The sequence below is a fragment of the Battus philenor genome, unplaced genomic scaffold (genome assembly GCF_028537555.1).
Source record: "Battus philenor isolate CCGP_79_NKW_IND1 unplaced genomic scaffold, ilBatPhil1.0.hap1 SCAF_19, whole genome shotgun sequence".
NCBI lineage: Eukaryota > Metazoa > Arthropoda > Insecta > Lepidoptera > Papilionidae > Battus > Battus philenor.
The window spans coordinates 3824018-3843773 of record NW_027181681.1 but is presented as its reverse complement, the minus strand read 5'-3'; the positions used below and the strand labels follow the sequence as shown (position 1 = coordinate 3843773).

Below are 19756 nucleotides of genomic sequence, written 5' to 3'. Positions count from 1 at the left end.
ATTAAAGACTAGAATAATAGTTGACTTATTCTAATACATAAACATTATTTTTTCTTGAAAATAACATGGTTATTGCAATAATTAATTTTGTATATGTCTATGCATAAAGGTATAGAAACTAAAATCACATAGAAAATGATTTCCATAATTCCGTAAATATTAAAATTTTATTAGTTTAGTCCATATTTAACAGATATATTGATCTTCATTTATAAACATTCTATTCAACCATAAATCTAAGAAAATCGAAGAAGCGGTGGGTAACAATTTTATGCAAAATTATGTTCAATATTTTATTATCTTTTGCCGGAAGTATTTATACACTGTAACAATTATACACTATTTCCATTATCGAATTTTAAATGAGACCCATCAGAAGTACAAAATATATTTTTTAAACTTAAACTCTTGCATATGTTTCTAGGTCCAAGTAATCTGTAATGTCTGTAAAGAAAAGTGTCCAAACATCACGCTAGACTTCTTAATCGCTTATTGGCTGTCCAGAATTGCTCTTAAAAATCGCCGCGTCGTACTGAAGCTTTACATTTATTGAAAACTAAATAATTGAAAAATTATATTGTTGCCTATTTGAATAATCTTCTAAATAGGATCAAACATTCCGTGTGATAATGGGTATATGTAAAACATCTATTATATATTGTACAGATGTTAGTAGTTAAAATATTGTTTTATTTCTATTAATAAATTGGTTTTAAACAGGAAAAACGTTTTTTAATTATGTCACCCAATTTTTTAATAGCCTCAATCTTCTATTTATACCGTATGAGATTGGTTATAGGTGCAAGAGTTTTAAAGGTACTTATACAGCTAATTTTACTGTCATTTAATGTATGGAACACTGTTCAAAAAGAAAAAGTCCCAGATATAAAAAATAACAGTGATAATATAGAAAGAAAAAGCCTTTTTTTATTTTAAGTAAGTAATTATTAAATAAGTCCTGTTGCAAAAAATTTAATTTCTTATAATAATAATACACTTATGTTGTCGGATAAATAGCCTTATGTGGTTTTCTCTAATCTATTGCAGCTTCTCCGTTGTCAATAAATTTGGATTATATTATTTTTTTCTTTTTTGCTAGATTATTGAATTTTGATTCGTTCGAGTATTTTTATTGTGTTAAATAATTTTTTCACGTTCCTTTTTTTATTTTCGTCTTACAGTCTTCACAATTTCTTTCATTCTTCATGTATTTTTCGTTACAATATCTTACATTTGTTATATATACCTTCCTTCCTTCTCTTCCGTTCCTAAAACAGTACAATAAATTACTTCTTTATATCACAGTGCAGTTTAATCTATTGTATTTTTCTTTCCTTTTATCTATCTTATCTGTTCTATTTTTATACTTTTTCATTTTTACTATTTCATTTGTTTGTAGTTCTTCAATATGTTTACCATCTAAAATACAAATACAATACAAATTTTTAGTACCTTTCCTAATTTGTTTTATTTTTATTTATGACTTTTTTAATTACTTCATTGTTTTACTTCATTGTTGTACTTCAGGAACGGAGGACAACTCTTTTCGTCGCCCATACAGGATGCGATATTTCCAGCCTCCATCTCCTTTCCTACCTCTATTGTCAGTTACGTTCTTTAACTCGAAAATGCAGGACAGCCAGTTACCAGGTGCATCACGGTCTTGTTCACCCCCGGTTTACAGAAGCACGAGGGATTTTCTTCTGAGAATCCCATGTGCCCCGTGAACATCTTGTCCAGTGCCGTGTCCAGATGCACTCGGCGAAGTACGCGATAGGCCTGCGTGACGCTCGGAAAAAATATCCGCGTTGTCGAAGCCGTAGCTCCTTGCACGTTATGACGAATGAACGAATCGGGGCACACCTCGTTTTCCAATCTTCTTTTAATTTATAGAACCGTGACCTGCGTGCGCTTTCACCAAATGCAATTTTAAATCGTTCCCTTTCTCTCTCACTTTCACAATATTCTCCTTCATTCTCAACGCAGGACTACTCAAGGAAGACTCAAGGAACAAATCAAGAAAAACTCAAGGAAGGGTGGAGGGTGTCAGATCTTGCGACAGTTTAAGTTAATATTTAGATATTTCTTTATTACTAATACTTAAACATCATTTTTTTTTGCATAATGCACACTGCTTCCTTAAATTTAAGATAATTGTTTTTACCGTATTTCCAATGTTAATTTGTAAATAATTATTGTGTAATTATTTTCGTGGAGCTAAAAATATAATATCGTTTATTAAAACACACTTCAACACAGTGCTAAGATCAACGATACAACTCTTCTGCCGTCGATGTTATTTAAGCCTATACGGTTTAAACACGTGGTTGTGGACTACAATCCGTGCTCTTTAAAATCAGCCCAAATGCAATGATGACGGAAACAACTCTACACTAAGTTAACGTAGTAAATAAAAAAGAAGCGTTTATTTTGGTTTTAAAACCTTATGTCTAAAATATGTCAAAATATTTTAGACGTAAGTTAAGATATCTCAAAATTATGTAGTGAATATTATTCTCTTAATTCCGATATAAAAATGGCCGAGGCACGCGTTCAGGCGTTCTATGCAGATGCCTTAGCAAAGTCGGAGCGACGAAATAGAAATTGGTGCTACGAAAATTTGCTCAACGTCCTCGAAGCGGCGAAAGAGAAGCATGCTCGTGAAATTGACGCTTCTATAGTACTTGCCAAGAATCTCTTACAGGTAACATTTTTAGAGATATTAATAATGACTTCCTAATCAAAAAACGAGAATATCAGGACACATTATAATTAGATAAATTAAAAATTTAAACAATTTTTATATGTTCTTATCTTATTTAATTTGATTATTCTTGTTGTGGGCGGGGCATATCGCTCGTCCCAACTAATGTTTGGAGCCGAAAATTTTTCGAATGACAATCACAGGCCGTGACTCGCCGTGGGGGTTGACACCCCACTACGTGGGCAGACGATATGTCGTCAAGTCGCAGTATTCGGGCAGCGCAAAACCACTCATCGTGGCCATCTTCGTGGAATGCCTATGCCGTGCAGTGAGCGTCTATCTTGCTGATATGGTGATGATTCATTAATATTAAAGAGCACGAGCGATGTGTCTCGCCCACTGCCACTTCTGAAAAGCAATCCTTCGTGCTACGTCCGTGACTTTGGGCTCTCATCTCCTCATTTCTGGTCGGTCTCGCAGCGAACAGAACAGTAACAATACAAAGATTAAATATTAAAACCTTACGTTTTACTTCACGCAACAGTTTTGTTTAATTTCACTTTGGATAGAGAATATTCCCAGTAAAACTAAGTATTTACGTCAGCATTAAAAAATTTTACAGTGGCATGTTTACTATGGCAGCGGTGTTATTGCTATTTATTTGGAGTTTGTTGAAAAAAGAAATCTAAGAACGCAATTAAAAACGACAGTAGTCTTTATTTAATTTTTAATCTCTCCTATAAATTTCTAAAATTAAAAGAAAATATGTATATACTCCTTTTACTGTGCTAATATTTTGTTTCCAACTATATATATAGTCAGGTGAATATAGATTATGAAACGTACTTAATTTTTTTTTACAGATTTTAGATGAAAAGCGTAAATATCCTGATCCAGTACCTCCACACGATTTGATTTCGTCCGATGCGAGTACCCTTATGAAACCAGTTGAGCCAGAAGTCTCCAATATACTATTTGGAAGCACTGAAAAAGGCGCTGCCTCCAGATATTTAAAAGAAAGAAACAAAAAATCTCCTGAAGAGAAGTTAGTAACATATCATAGTAATTATTAATAGTCATTATCATTTCATGGTTTCGAATATATTTATTTTTCTTTCGAAATGTACTTAATTAGTAATAATATAATATAATAAAATGCCATTCACGGAAAGCATTTTTCTCAAATAAAGTACAAATGCTAGGATTTTCGAGATTCGGTTAAAATATGGGATACCTCATATTTTAATCTAATTTAAAAACTAGCACAAAATTTTCTACTCTCTATACGATTAGGTGCAATGGTCAGAAGAGTTCTATTTTTTTGATAACCAGATTATATATTTAAACTGGTCTAGTTCGTAAAGCTTTCAATGTTTTCAACATATATGTATATTTATTTTAAAATATTCTGAAGGTACGAAGAGGTACGAAGTTCCGTTGATGCTAAAGGTTTCTTGAGTAGCGACGACGAACCGGTGTACTACTATCTTTACTAGGTAGACATACTATAGGTCGCGGGAGTTGTTGACGCGGATAGCGCCAGATCTCTAATCGTGGCAATCCTTGAGGAAGGTTTATGCCTTGCAGTAGGCGTCTGATGATGTATGATGACAAACGATGAATACTCATGTCTTTGCTCATGTTATAGTTTCGCAACCGTTTAAATTTCTTAATTTAACTTTTAGAGTTATAAGATATTTTAAATATTTTTGCCGTGGACCCCTGCCCTAGACTGTGTAAAATAAAAATTGCTTTAGAAGTATTTCTATACAAAGGTTTAACTATCGAGCGAGCTCGAACTGGGATTATGGCTGGCAGCAGAAAGATTCGCGCGTGCCCGCTCGGGACATGAACCGAGGTCGATGCGCTATCCTCAAAGACACGTTCTACCGTAAAAACAACCTTGCGCCTGACCCGCCACACTACTCGGAACCCGCCGGCGGTGAATTCTCTATTTGCAGCGTGTACTCGTGCAATGCCAATTGACACCTTCATTTACTTTTATAATTTTCATTTATACTGTAAAAATAAATATAAGTTGATACGTAATAAAGTATTCATTTTTGTACCGAAGTATGTTAAGTTATAACTTTTTTCATTCTGGAAAAACTGTTGGCATTTACGTCGTATACGTAATATTTCTAGAATTTAAGCTATAATATTTACACGAGTCCCATAAATCACTGTCAAGACAAAATCGACTGGCAAGGCTCGTAATTAAAAAAAAGACATGAATTTTATCCAACTCTTATGAAGTCCCTGTGATCCTTTTATCACCTTGACTATAAATCTTGACTGTAAAACTTCGGCTTGACGTTAATTTGAGGAAAACGCCGACTGTTCCCTCTCGTTCACTTTTACATAAATCTTTGCCGAAAGCTGAGAATCATATCACGTTTGCACAAATGAAAGACATTTTTATACCAAAAAACATATATTTTATAATTTTATTATTTACAATAATTCAACTTTTATTTACATATTAACAACAGCAAATGTACCCCTTACCGTAAGGCCGCATCTCACTGTCTTATAGGGAATTATTAAAATATAAAAATTGTGTACATCCCCGCGACGTCGCATCGGCAAAGGCAACGCTCTGCGTGGACATCACGAGAGTCTCCAGCACCGAGGTGCCCCAGCTGGACGGAGCCGCCATGTAACGGAAGGAATCGCTACTTAAATTACATACAAAAATAATTAACATGGAAAGTTTTAAGAATACGATAACTATTAAACGCTGTGTGGGCTCCGTCCACGGGGGCTGCGCGGGGGAAACTATAGAGATATATTAAATTAAAATTATTTAACCATACATGTCATCAACAATATCCTCTCGCACCTAACAGGTTACAAAGAAATTAATAATAATAATAAATATGAGACGTCTTTGTTCATTCTCAATATTGTGTACGACTCGCGTGTACAACAATCAGTCAACGTTGTACCCAGAAACCACTAACTTGTGTGAGTCAGGATTAGCAAGAGGTGAAAAAACTGGTAAAACTGTACCAGTATTTTCGAGATACACATTACGAGATTTATCACCCAGACTACATCCCAAAGCTAACCAATTTAAGCAGTTTTATAGTGGTACCGAAACAGCTATACCGCGCGTAAGGTAAAAGCACCGCGAGACGGGGGGAAGTATCAGCCGCTCCGTTAGTCCGCCGTTTTTTCTTAGCTCTCCCTCTCACTGCTTTCCGAAGACACAGTACAGCAGGTTCAGTAGCGCTATGATTAAATTATCATATTGATATTTCACAGATTATACATATCAATGATTCAAAGTATAATAAATCAGACTTTAAGAAACAAACTTTTTCATTTTATCTTCAACTGTAGATTAGTTTAAATGTACTATTTATACACTTTATAACTCTTTACAATTGTATTACATTCAAACCTAGAATGATCAGTTAAATTTTTTATATAAACAAAATCAAAACAGAAAGATACAGGACAAATTTATAATCTTACAAATAAAATAAGATTCAAATAAATAGTTTAGTAACACAAAACAACATTAAAACATTGTGATATGATACTTATTGTCACTATACTTCTATAATGCAAGTTATTATTGCATTTGTAATTTGCCAGACATTGCACTTGTAAGAACAACATTGTAATTCATGGGTTTAATTGATTGAAGATAACATTTATAAATAAAATTGTGTGTTGTTGATCAATGCCATCAACATGTTTCAAGTTTACATTGAACATAAATTTCATTTCATTATTAAAAATATATATAAGAATTGGATTATATATACAAATTGTTTATATTATTTTTAGGGAAAAGATAATAGAAGACAAATAAATGTCAGTCAAATAACTTTTATCACTTGTTATGTATTAAAAACGAGAAAGCTCTCTTGACATAGTACCTGGAGCATTTCATTTGCCACATTGGGCAGAAAAGTAAACCTTAGAGCAAAAATCATTTTGGTTCAGTTTTCTAGAACATTCTTCTTCACACGGTTTTTCAACAGTAAGGTATGCATGTTTTCGACGTGCCAAATCAAATGCCGAGAAGTGTACCATACACCATACTAAACTTACAATTGGCTAGAAGTAATATGGATAACAGCAGTGTGTTTAAATGTTATAGAAGAATTTTAATTATGCTGCCCATATACTGCTACATGTATGTTGGAAGAAGCTTTGAATTCATAAAATCAATGACAAGAAAATTGAATGCAATAAGGGAAGTCCACAATAACATTTAACATGTACATGTCAGAAAACAACTATTTACAAATTATGATAAATATTTGTTTGTCTGCATACTATTGCTTATTGCAAATAATAAAATATTATTTTTTATACAAAGTTCGTCATTCAATAAAACATACTATTAAATAAGATTATACAGGTTGTTGCAAAAGCCAACAAGGTAACATGGGTTTATTTAAATAATAAGCAGGTAAAGCATGTTTTTGGAGTCTTCCTATGAAACAATGTGCAATACTGGACCACCCCGTGTACTTATATAAATTTCAATCAATTCAGAGATTAAAAAAATCTATCGTAAATGTCTCATATATAAAAAAGTATTTCTCTACAACACATTGTCAACTTAAATGTCTAATTATATAGCTTTTCTGAATTAATAAATGAGAAAAGTATTTATGGAAACAATAAAATATGCTAAGTAAGATAAAACAATATATATAAAAATTGCAAATGAAAGTGTACAGACAGTTCTAAAATAAATAATATAAATAGACAATTCATGTTGGCTTATAATTGGTACATGTCTTTCTAAAATAAAAAAGAAATTAAATAAAAAATATGTACCGGGGATCAGCTGCATTATTTCGGAAATTTTTGTTTTGTTTTACACATTCTTGTTTTATATATTCCACCATGGATTACAAAATTAACCATTGCTAAGAGATGTAGTTAATATTTACATAAACTATTTTCTAGTGGAGATTAAAACAGACACAAAAATAACATAATAATTGGATAGCATACAGAAGATCCCATTAGGTGGATTCCAAGAGCATTTCATACCTGCAAAACTTGTACATTTTAAAGCAAATGTTCATATTTGTCTAGTAATTTTGACACTCCATATGTTGGAACTTCCAGTCACCTGTTTAGAGGGCAGGTTTGCTGTCCTCTAAGCTAGGCATCCTCACTCCATATGTACTACAAGGAGTTTACAATTGATCACACATGACCCAAGGTCTCGCATCACTGACTCTAAGCACTAACACGGGTACACTAGGTTTGTCTCTGGATGAACTCACTGATCCAACACTACATGAAGTCTGTTATCATTGTTGGAACACTAACATGGGTGCACTGGTACATGTCTTAGCCGCATTAGATCTCACCAGGCTCTGATTCAAATTCGGAGCGCGGTGAGTGTAGACCTCACTATGTGGGATTGGTAAGGGCTGCGGGCGGCGGCAACGCGGGCGGAGGGCCGGTGGTCCACTGCACTAGCGCATGCTGAGGAAGCTGCGTTGCCTGGAAGTGGTCCTTGAGGAGAGCTTGTGAGTAGTTGCAGTGCATTTGGTAGGCCTCGTTCTCGCGCTCCGTGTCGCCGGCCAGCCGATAAAGATCTAATAAAAGGAACAACAAAAATACGCATTAAAATTTGTTAGTATAATTCTCCAATTATAAATAAAAAAGGAATAAATAAAATCTGAGAGCAATAGAGACGGCTATTCTCGCCTGAAGTAAAATGGGCGGGGTAAATCATTCAAGAAGATCATTCGAAATTCATCATTTCAGAAATCATTCGAAGGTCGTTGGGACTGAAAATTTTTAAGTGGCGACCACCAGCCAGAAGACGCAGCGTCAGTAGGCCTTCCAGGTGGACAGACAAAAAGACAGGTATGGGCAGAATAAGCCTTTATCTTGTAGGGGGTTTCTATCGGCTGACATGATGATGATAAATCTAAAGCTTGTTTATTAAAATCAAATAACGCTGGAATAATCTATCAGTAGACAAATTTGTTATCCTCAGTTCACTTGTAAAATCAAGTAGAGGTTGTGATGTGATGTGATGATGTGAAGTACATACAAAGTTTGGAAAATAAATGATCAAAGCTGCAGTTTGTTGGAAAAAGTAAAAAGAAACAGGGGATCCAGATCTGCAAAAGCAAAGTGATACTTTATGCGTGCTCTCGTCTTCTTCATATTTCTGTATGTGTGCAAGGCTAAGAATGTATATATTCAAGATTTGGCATTGGTACCAAACATTTTCTATCCTCTCAACGAGCTCAAAATATATAATTCTCCAGTGGATTGGCTTCTAGTTGCTTGCAATATACAAGGTAAAAGGGCTAGTGAATGAACACCCGCTCGCTGGAGTGACACAGTTATAAAATCATGAAAAAACACTGTGGACACGTCCATAAATTTTTCAGAAAACAACTTGCGGAGACCGACATGACATCAGTCATGAGGAAACAAAAAGTCATGAGATATTTGCCATATATAATTAACTAAAACCTCATTTCCAATTTGGTAAAATTATTCAATAATTATAACATGACTAAAAACAGATCTCAGAGAATATTTATTAATAGATGCAATATGAGTACAACACGGCATAGGCCTGTCAAAGGTTTTCAATAGCACCAGTTGAATACAATGTACCATAATATTCATGATATATCATTTAAGATTGGATAATCCGATGTTTATTTGAATACTCATTTTTTTAAGAAATTATGGATATTGCTTAATTGCATCAGTAATTAATAAAATAACAAACAGAAATACTTTCGGAATTTAATTATGCACAAACACGTGTAGTTTGTCATCTTACACACATAGTCGTAATTATAAGTCTCTCTCATCATTTGTAAGATGCTTTTTAAAAGCGCTTTCCATAATAAGTTAACCGTTTGCATAAACACGCTTCCCAATATATGAATATGAACAAAAAAGAATAGTGTTTTACCTTTCAGTATCGCTGATGCCCACAGCTGTACATGAACGTCCGGTATTTTGCTGGCGAGCTGCATGGCCGGCGTCACCATGTTCATGCTCTCCCGTGAGTTGTTGATCGATAGGAATATGTGGCCCAGTAACACCAGCGAACACGACGTTAATCGGTTCAGATCTTCTGCGTTCGCCATTTTCAATGTTTCACGAAGATACCGCCTGTTAGAATAAATAATTTTAGCTACATTCATTATGGTCATGTCCACCTGCTGCAAGGTTGGCATTCCGCAAGGATCTTGCGCTGCCCGCATACAGCAACTTCTCGCGACGATAATTATGTCCTCGGTCCACCTAGTTGGCAGCCTACTTGAAAACCTTTCGGCCCCAATGGCTTACGGTCGCTATATGCGGATTGCATAACTTAATGTTAATAATTAAAATAATTATTGTATGAACAATAAAATAATTTTAACATTACTTTTGAATGAACCTAAGTCTCCAATTCTCACTTACTTCGCTTCATTGTACCGGGCTTGAAAAAACGCCTGCAACCCTAACACGTAGTAGGAAGCCGCGCGTAGCCCATGCGCGTACGCGGGCAGCGCTTCTGGTCGTACCTATAACACAAAGACAATATTTATATTGCATTAAATGCTTATTTAGAATATATTAGAATTTGCTCACATAATATTTACATAAAGTGATTCATTAAATTTCAAATAAGGTTTTATAATTTACTCTAACATTTCTTTCTCTCATTAATATTCATAACCTGGCCCGTCTGATATAAAGGGTGATTAGTTATAATTGCCTTAAGTAAGTGAAGCTCAATTGTCTAGCTTTTGAATGCAACATACATACAACCATTTGGAATGCTAGAGGTCAATAATTTGTGCCAGTATAAAGTCTGCAGGAACAAATAGTAAATAATCATTCATTTTAATATATAGTAATCGAAATTTTCAAAATTTTTTAGCAAAATTATTTCTGAAACCATTGATTTGTAGATAAGGTACATATTACACAACTTCACACAAAATAAATAAAAGTGGTAGTAATTGCAAAGAATAATTCTGAATTTCTACTATTCAAAATCAACAATTAGTAACACCCTCGCCCCAAATTTTAAAGTCAAAACTGGCCTGATTATTTTATTTTTTATACATCTATCAATGAGTAATATTGATAAAAGAGTTATTGTTTGTAATGGTTATAATTTTTGGTTTCATTTGCAATCAGATCATAAGCAAATTTGTTCCTTGTCCTTACCTCATTTAAAGCACTCTTCAACAAAAAATACCTCATGCTTCACCATTTGTCGCCAATGTTTTCTTTATCATGACATTCCAGTCGTTTAGTGTAGCTGAATGTTGCTAACGAAGTAATCAAATTGTTCTGATGATTTTCAAGTCACTGTGTATGTTTATTACCTGCTACTTTTTGTGCAATGTATTTATGTCCATTTGTAATGCAACTTAGAGATCATTGTTATTTACGTCCCAAAGTAGTTCATTTAAAAAAAAAGAAACCACCAGTTTAAAAGTAGATATGTGCATGGGGCAAGTCTATGAAGAAGCTTTTCATATCACTTTTATTTTGCTGAATTCAATTGCTAAATGGTATTTAAATCGATCAGAGAACTATAATCGTATTTGAAATATACATATGTACCTCACATGCATAAATATTTTTTTTTAATTTCCCATCTGCAGTTGACCATCCAGCTCTAGTCAGATTTGAATATGTTACTCTTCCCGACATATTTTTTTTCTATTATATATATTTATAAAATGGAAGTTTTTACATAAAAATATTTTTTTCCAGTTACCTGTTCCATCAGCTGGGCTAAATCATCGTTTCTTCTACCTCGGAGATATACAATCGCGAGGTTCAGTTTCGCGAACATCCACAAATCTCTTTCTTGTGACATCTGTAGAAGTATCGTATAAGCTTAAATATAGATTTGTGAGTTACTATGATATATGTTTAAAATTAGTTCTATTAACTTCAAAAAAATTGTTTTTACTTTTTACCATTATAATGTGAACCACTACAACTATTCTAATTATTAAGATGTTTCATTACCTCTAATCATCTTTTTACTGAGATGAATAATGCTATATAGTGTAAGAGCTCTCCCCACCCCTCAAGAAACCTATATGTGTGTTAGAGAATATATTATAAGCCTATAGAATATATTATATTTTCTATGCACTCACTGTAAGACATAAGCTTCCCCCAAAAAGGTGAGTTTTAAAAAGACAAGATACCCACAATCTCTTGTATGTTAAATAAATTATAGCCAATAGTTTATACTTCCGTTACAGTAAGAGTATAGTGATCATACAATATGTTACTCACTTGTATCGCGGTATGAAATTGCGACTCGGCCGCCTCCATGCAGTTCATGGACATCGCGTACAGGCCCAGCAAGCAGTGCAGTTGCGGCGTATGCGCCGCCGCGCTGCCCGCTGTGGACACCACCTTCTCATTAGCACACCAATCACTAATTATGAATAATGATGTTTATTCAATTATATAATCACTTTATATTTCTTTATAATTTTAAAACTTAATGGAGAATACTTTTAAATTATACTTCGCAGTACATTTTAGCAACAGATAATATTATAACAATGTTAGATGCAATTTACTTTTTGTAGACTTATATATTGCATTAAATACAAGATATCATGTTATCTGGGATGAAAACAGTGTTAAGATGAATAAAATCCACTAAAACCCCCTATGGTTGTCTTCGATTGTTTGGAAGGTCACTGGGATTTTGTAGTCACTTTGTACAACCCATAATATTACCTTCAAAAATAACCAGTTGGTTATTTAAAAACTAGTTAATTTTAATAATTTTTCGTAAAATATCTATTAAACCTATTATCCATTATAAAATGTCATTTTGTTGATATGTGTCTAACAGTTATCTATAGATTTTATACTTAGTCAGGGGTAGCTGATTCCCGCCTTATCATGGCAGGGGGCTAAATAATCACGATCTGGTCAGCATGAGATACTGGCTACCCTATAAAGAATCGGTGAACAAATTTTAGAAGCAAGAAGGTTAGCTGCAGAGTAAAGGTAAAGGTTTTAGTTGATGCAAGTTTGGTGTAACCCATACTTAAGAGGCTTGTGTAGAATCTGTCTGCGATGGCCACTTTCTTTCGATAAGTCGCTTTAGGTTTATTCTGGATTGGTTAGGTAAAGGGCTATATGCCCGGACATTGGCACATAGTACGGCTACGAGTAACCTATATGGCCTGCAGGCTAGCTCCCTTTCGGTGTTAGTCGAAGCAAGTCTGTTATGTGAAGCGACGTCAGACATTTCCCCCACGTAATAATAAATGTAGTAGTCTAAAGACACTACGCACGTGTGGGCGCGACAGCGAGCAGGTGGGCAGCGCGTGCTATCTCGTGCAGCGCGTTGGCCTTGCCGCCGGTGACGAGCCGGCACAGCGCAGCGTGCTCCACCAGCGCCATGCGCAGCCGCCACGCCAGCACCGCGCCGCTGCGTGCTCCTCCGCTGTTCTTCCCTTCCTCGCAACCGCTCGCTGCAAGAGCACAACTTTATTCATTTATGATTTGTCAAGCTTACAGTAATTAAAACCTAATTACCTTTACTAGTTGACCGATGGCCAATGTTAAGTTTTTACTTATATTACTCTTATAGGTATAATAAATACTAAAAAAACAAGTACTGCCGCACTAAAAAAATAATTTACAATTGGGATTAAAGTTATAAGCAATAACAGACAGATAACATTTATAATTACAGCATATTATTTTGTATTTTGTACCAATTGATGTATATGACCAACATATACAATACTATATTTTTCAGAAAGCAATATTTGGACGCGTCCCTTTGAAGACGCCTTCTATATTTTTTATTTAAATCTCTTACGCTGCCGCCAAAGTGGCATTTGCCAAAAACCTCTGTTGAGGTGGCGAAGCTCGGGGGCGCCAGGGCTTCGGTCACTACATATCGGTTAGCTACATACTCTACAATTTCACCAAATTAGAAGACCGTATATATCTTAGATCACTTAGGCAGACGCTTCATGGAATGACTAAGCACAAGGGCCCTTTGAGTTTACCTCGTCTTTGGCTGTCACCGGTTTAGCTTTCTAGAGGCCCTACCCTAGACTTGGCCGGTTGCTATTACATGGCTTATATCACTATACTTCAGAAACAGTTAGCGTTGGGAGAAGTGGCGAAAGAATCTTCAACAACGCTTTTATTTAGTATGTAAAGATATCTGATGTTCCAAGTTATTATCTACCATACGCAACGTACGCCAATCCTAGTCACGCTTGGCGTACGGACTGGAAGGCCCAGTTTTTTTTTTTTTAAATGTGTTCAGTAGATGCTACTGTCCATCACCTGTAATTTGTTTTCCTTGGCTACTTTATACAATGAATGTGTGGTACCAGCAATGACTTGTGGCAGTGAAACAGTCTCTCATTTTGGACCTTGTTGACTAGAGAACAATCGCTTAATGAGCTATGGAGAGAATATGGTGGCCGAGAATTACTGTTTTTTTTTTATATCAATTGACTTGTCACACACAAGCATGCGCTCGCGCACTTCTGTGAATGCTTGTATGTGTGTATCACCATTAAATTTTAATTTTTACTATTATATTTGCCGAATCAAACTCTTGACTCAATGATGAAGATCTTTGGCCAGTGTGTTTCCAGTGATTAATAACGGATCCGAGATGTACATACAGTGGGCCTTATAAAAGAACTAAGTTCACCGAGAGAGCAATGGAAAGATTTTTGCTAGGAATTTCACTGCAAGATAAAATGAGAATTGTGGAAATTCGCTAAAGAGCCAAGGTCTCTGATGTAGATTTAAGAATTACAAGTCTGAAGTGGCAGTGGGCAGGTCACATCGTTTATGCAACTGCGCTGATGGGTCCAAAAGATTCACAAGTCATCACGAGCCGGTAGACACGGTGTGGGTAGACCGACCACTAGGTGGATTGAAGATTTAGTCAAGGCAGCACAAGATTGGTCATCGCAGTGATTTTTGGAGAAGGACCTTGCAGTGGACGTCTTATCGGCTGTAAAGAAGAAGAATTATTTTAGCTTACAAGTTAGTTTGTCGATTTGCGCGAGCGCCTTCTCCGTGTACTTGTGCGCCTTGTCCATGTAGCCAGCCTGCGCCGAGTGCATCACCGTCACCAGGTACACCAGCACGTACAGCTGCTGCCGCGACAGCCACACGAACGACTCGCCCGAAGCGCTCCCGCACACGGCTGCAGGTCATATAACATAAAATAATAAAAATCACCGCCACGTCGAATAGAGCGGCAAATAGTGGCTAACCGTAGATTATTAATTACAAAAATCAATGACATATGCTTTTATAATTATTGCCATTAAAAAAGGAAATAGATTTTTAGCATCAATTGATGCTCTTTATTTGGCTTGGGTTGATTTTTGGGACTTTCTGGATAGGTTACTTTATTTTACCAAAATATAAATGAATAATTAAGATTTCCCAGCAGACAATATTTTAATATTCTGAAGCAAAATCTATTTTAAGGAGTATACAACATTCAAGGAAGTGACCGCCACACCTTTTGCCACTGAACCAGTACTAAAACTATTATGAAAAAAAAAACAATGAAATAATTAAAATAAATACATGCATCATTGTAACGAGAAAATTAACAAAATAAATGCACAAGCAAACAGAACAAATTGGAGAACATGTGTGGAGATAAAATATCCATGCAATATATCTACATAAAAGCCCCATAAGGCCCTGTACGAACTTTTAGTTTAAACACACAAGCAAATATTTGCACTGGTTATTACCATCATCGTCTGGCCATGTCGGAGCCATTATAGTCTGGATACTTTGCTGAAGTTGTTTCAAACATGGTTTTACACTCTTCACCTGACCAGCCATCAAGTAATGACAAACCTGTAAATGAAACGATGAAATATACATTAAAAGTAACAATGATTTCATTTACATTAAAATTAATAATATATGAATATGTAGAAATTACCTGGAGTACAAGGAAAAATACTTTGAGATACTCTTTTTGGTGTGGACTTCCGGACCATGATTCTACTAGATGACCAGCTTGGTTCAACAACGGCAACACTTCTTGGATTTTTTTGTCTATTAATAATAACTGTAATAAAACATGTGAACTTAATTGTTGATATATATTTTGGTACTTTTCTTCTAAATACTATATTACAGTATAATTTTATTCAACTATATAACATATTTAAGGACTATGACTTAAAATTGTAGGTTGCAGATTCCATTCTTAGTAGAAACACACTGTGTAAATGATAAAAAACAGGTCTACCATTACATCTGGGCCAGCCTGGTGAATATCGACTGCACCTCTCAGAGAAGAGATCTGTGTGGCCAATTAATTATAAGCACAATATAGAGGATTGTTTAGAGTTAAAAGCCTTAAAGTGTTGAAGGTGCAGCTCAATGCTGTCAATAAATGCATGGAAAAAAACATATGCAAAATTCAATGTCTCCGAAATAATAATTGATGTATTGATATATTATTTATAAAGAAAAAATTAAAAAAATTGGATTACTATTAATATTGCTTAGTCTCTGTCCCTCCAAACTGTATACTGCCAGAAGTCATAACTTTATTCTATTTATAATACAAAAAAATAAATGAATGTAATCTATTATAAATTATATAACTTAAACAGTCACTTAAAACACTGTGATTGGAAATTGGTGCAAATGCTTTAAAGCTTATTGCTGATAAATGCTATATAGCTCACCTGCTTAAATCTTTTATATCTATACCCAATCAACCTGTATAACCCCTAATTAAAAAACTTTTTAAGAAGATTTATCATTTTGATCTTATATTTTCTGTTTCTATTGTTAATTAAGTAGTGAGCCATATTGTTTTAGCTTCACTTCCAAATAAATAAAGCTATAGCTTACATTAAGGATACCACTAGATGATCAACTTTATATTAGTGGGACCGGAAAGTAATGTCATTTCCACCAACATATTTTACAGGAAAAACCGATTGATTTTTTACCGATCTGCATTGAATATTTGTATACTAGATGGCAAAAGATTGATGATAATAAAGATGTACATATAGTTGGTTAGAAATAAAAACATGTTAAAAATGCAGTCGTGTGAATTTAACTTGAGAATGCAAAATTACTTTCCAGTTCCCCTAATATATATATAATATATTACACTATGATTATGGCCTTAGTAACCAATTAACTATTAGACATTGTACTAAACATATAAATAAATTTGGTATATGTCTATTGTTTTTATTGTTCTTATTGTAACACTCACAACTTTTCTCTTAAAACACTAATCTGATTTTAATATTTCCAGTGTGAATTGGACAATGTCACATTAATTTTGTTTTTTTTTTTTAATTCAGGCTACACATGTGTCTTTGCAAAGGTTTCCTACACAATTTGTGAGAAGTAGATATGTTTATAATCCAATAGCAGCAGCTGAACTCAGCAAACAAACAGATTACAGAATAAAAGGCCAAGCTTTGTGCATCTAGCTGGGGGCCCTTGTAAATTGTTACTTTTTTCATTAACCACCTGAGTCACTTTAAAGCTTTATAACTTTTCAACCTGCTTAAAATAATGTTACAGCAGAAACCACAGGTTTTTATGATCACCGGTGAGCTTATATGCCAATACAGTTGTCTAATTTTACCACTATCCTTTATATTAGTCTTGTCTCTGAGAGTTTGTTTCCACCAACAAGTAACACTGCTATATTTTACCCTGACAACTTATATGCTAATTTGTTTATCATGTATTGTATAAGCTCTACTTAAACATACTACAAATACAACTAGGCTAGGACATGATGGATATTTACATGAATAATTATCTAAACCAATTTTTAGCCAAAACGTGCAAATGCAAATGGTTTGCCATAAATACTCAGCTTTAAAATGAAGGATCCCTTAAAGGGGAGTTAAATCTGATTATATTTTCTATCTGGGTTTTTCAGCATATCTTTTCATGTTGTAGATAAGTGGTCATTTTAAATGTGTATCATAACATTATTTATTATTTCTGAATCCATTGATTTTCAAATAATGTTATACCGTACATAAATAAACAACAAATGAGCTATACAATGACCAGTTACATAGCCTTTACACTTACTTCCAGTCACCCTATACATAGATAGTACTATGATTATATACTCACCATTACCCTACTGAGTAAAAATAATACTCTAGTATAGGCAGCATTTGAGATCTGTGCATAATCCACTCCAACAGCCAATAGGCTACTTGCCACTTCATATTCACGCTCAGTTGCATGTATTTGCTAAAATTTAAAAAGTAATATAATACTTTGAGAAAATTATTATAATATATAAATATGAAGCAATGGCTATACCAATAGTTAATGATTGTGACTTGCAATCATTAGCAGAGATTGGGTATTGAGAAGTATATTTTTTTGTCAACATAATTAAGGGTTTAATTTACTAGAAAAACTAAAGGATATATTTGCAAAGTAATGAGGTGTATTACATCCCTAGATTATTCTGATATAAAAGTGTGTTCCATAATAGGCCAACACATCAACATTTTGTAAATAAACACTATCTATCATTACTCTGATCCTAAGACAAAGGTTCCATCATATACTGAAATTTTTGTGTAAATTATATGCTATTACATATGATCACTGTTGAAACATTACTAAACTTAATAATATGTGGAAATTGGGGTATCCCAATATGAATATCATATAAAAATCTGATATCTCAAGTCATACTGTGTCCAAAAACTTAACCCCTTTTCTAACACTACAAGGTCAATACATTTTGTATAATTTAAAATGTATATTTTAATATACTTATTACTTTAGGTTCAATGTTGTCATTGAGTTAATAATACACTTTCTTTGTCATATTGTCATCTATATTAATCAAAGTATTTTATATGTATAATATGCAAAAACTTATTAGAACAAAGTTTCAATAAAAATTTACTTCATATATTTATATATATGTGACGTAATTGAATATGTAAATAAACATAATTATCATATGAAAATAACATAGATGTCATTACTAACAATTATGAAAGCATGTCATTTGATTTATCATTCAATAACAGAGTAATAGTTGACATGTTTAGTATAATATCTTTTACCTATAATAACAAGTTTTGTAAAGATATGAGAACCAGATTATATTGAGTAGATATATCTTAACCAGGCCTTATGTATTTAAAAAAATCAATGTAATAGTAAATATACATACAGCGAGCTGGAAAATTAATCTACAGTGCCAGTAAATACTGTGTTGCGATAGCTCAATGGCTTTCCTTAATATTGGTTTGGAGTGTGTTGGCTGGCCCTGCTGCTCAAATAATTCTGCGAGTACACTCGCCGCCTCAAACTTTACATCGTCGAACGCATTGATACTTTGTGACAAAAACCACTGCAACAAAAACACCATATGACCCACTTCAACACGATTGTTTACATTCTACAAGAAAGTTATCACCATAAGAAAATTGTTTTATATCTTTATTATGAATATCTAAACTGCAGCCTGAATTAGACCACAACACAACGTCTAGAAACACTCGAAAACCGCGACGAACAATAAAAAAAACTTACACTCTGCTCTAAATGCGTTCTCGCCAAGTCAATGTTTTTAGTGTGTGTCAAAAGAATATTTCCGAGTTGTAAGTGAGTTCTGGCTTCGACCCTTTGCGGTGGTTTAAAATTAAATACGGCTTGTAAACACTGTATACAACTTTTTATGTCAGGAGGATTTGATGTGCGAAAATGTTCCGCTAAACCAAGTAAAGAAATATACCAAGCGTCCTGCGTTGACGCCATTTTGACATTTCTGCTTGGAGGGAACAGTGTTGACAACTAAAGAATTATTTTATGATCTACAGAGTATAAAACAACTTAAATAATGATTTATATCATTAAGTTAATGATAAATACAATAGATTAAAAAAATCACTTCAATTATCAAAATTATCATAAAAAGATATAATAATTTTAAACAATTATTTCCCATTTAGTAGTCCATTTTCAAGTTTATCTATTAAGTTTTCTTTCCGAAGTTCATTTTGTTACAAACTATTA

General features: G+C 34.0%; 2 protein-coding genes across 2 annotated transcripts; one reads left to right on the top strand and one right to left on the bottom strand.

The window, feature by feature from the left end:
- Positions 1-2536: 2536 nt before the first annotated feature.
- On the top strand, positions 2537-4690 carry LOC137921640 (uncharacterized). The gene is made up of 3 exons (XM_068764442.1): positions 2537-2704; positions 3568-3749; positions 4480-4690. The coding sequence occupies exons 1-3, from the start codon at positions 2537-2539 to the stop codon at positions 4688-4690; spliced, it is 561 nt and encodes a 186-aa protein (XP_068620543.1).
- A 429-nt stretch (positions 4691-5119) lies between these two features.
- Mau2 (Mau2 sister chromatid cohesion factor) lies at positions 5120-19519 on the bottom strand. Its single transcript, XM_068763944.1, has 12 exons — positions 19274-19519; positions 18912-19091; positions 17843-17965; positions 15654-15782; positions 15457-15565; positions 14727-14891; positions 13000-13179; positions 11978-12087; positions 11445-11546; positions 10130-10233; positions 9633-9835; positions 5120-8283 (listed from the first exon to the last, which is right to left on the bottom strand). The coding sequence occupies exons 1-12, from the start codon at positions 19496-19498 to the stop codon at positions 8096-8098; spliced, it is 1818 nt and encodes a 605-aa protein (XP_068620045.1). The 5' UTR covers positions 19499-19519; the 3' UTR covers positions 5120-8095.
- Positions 19520-19756: the final 237 nt, after the last annotated feature.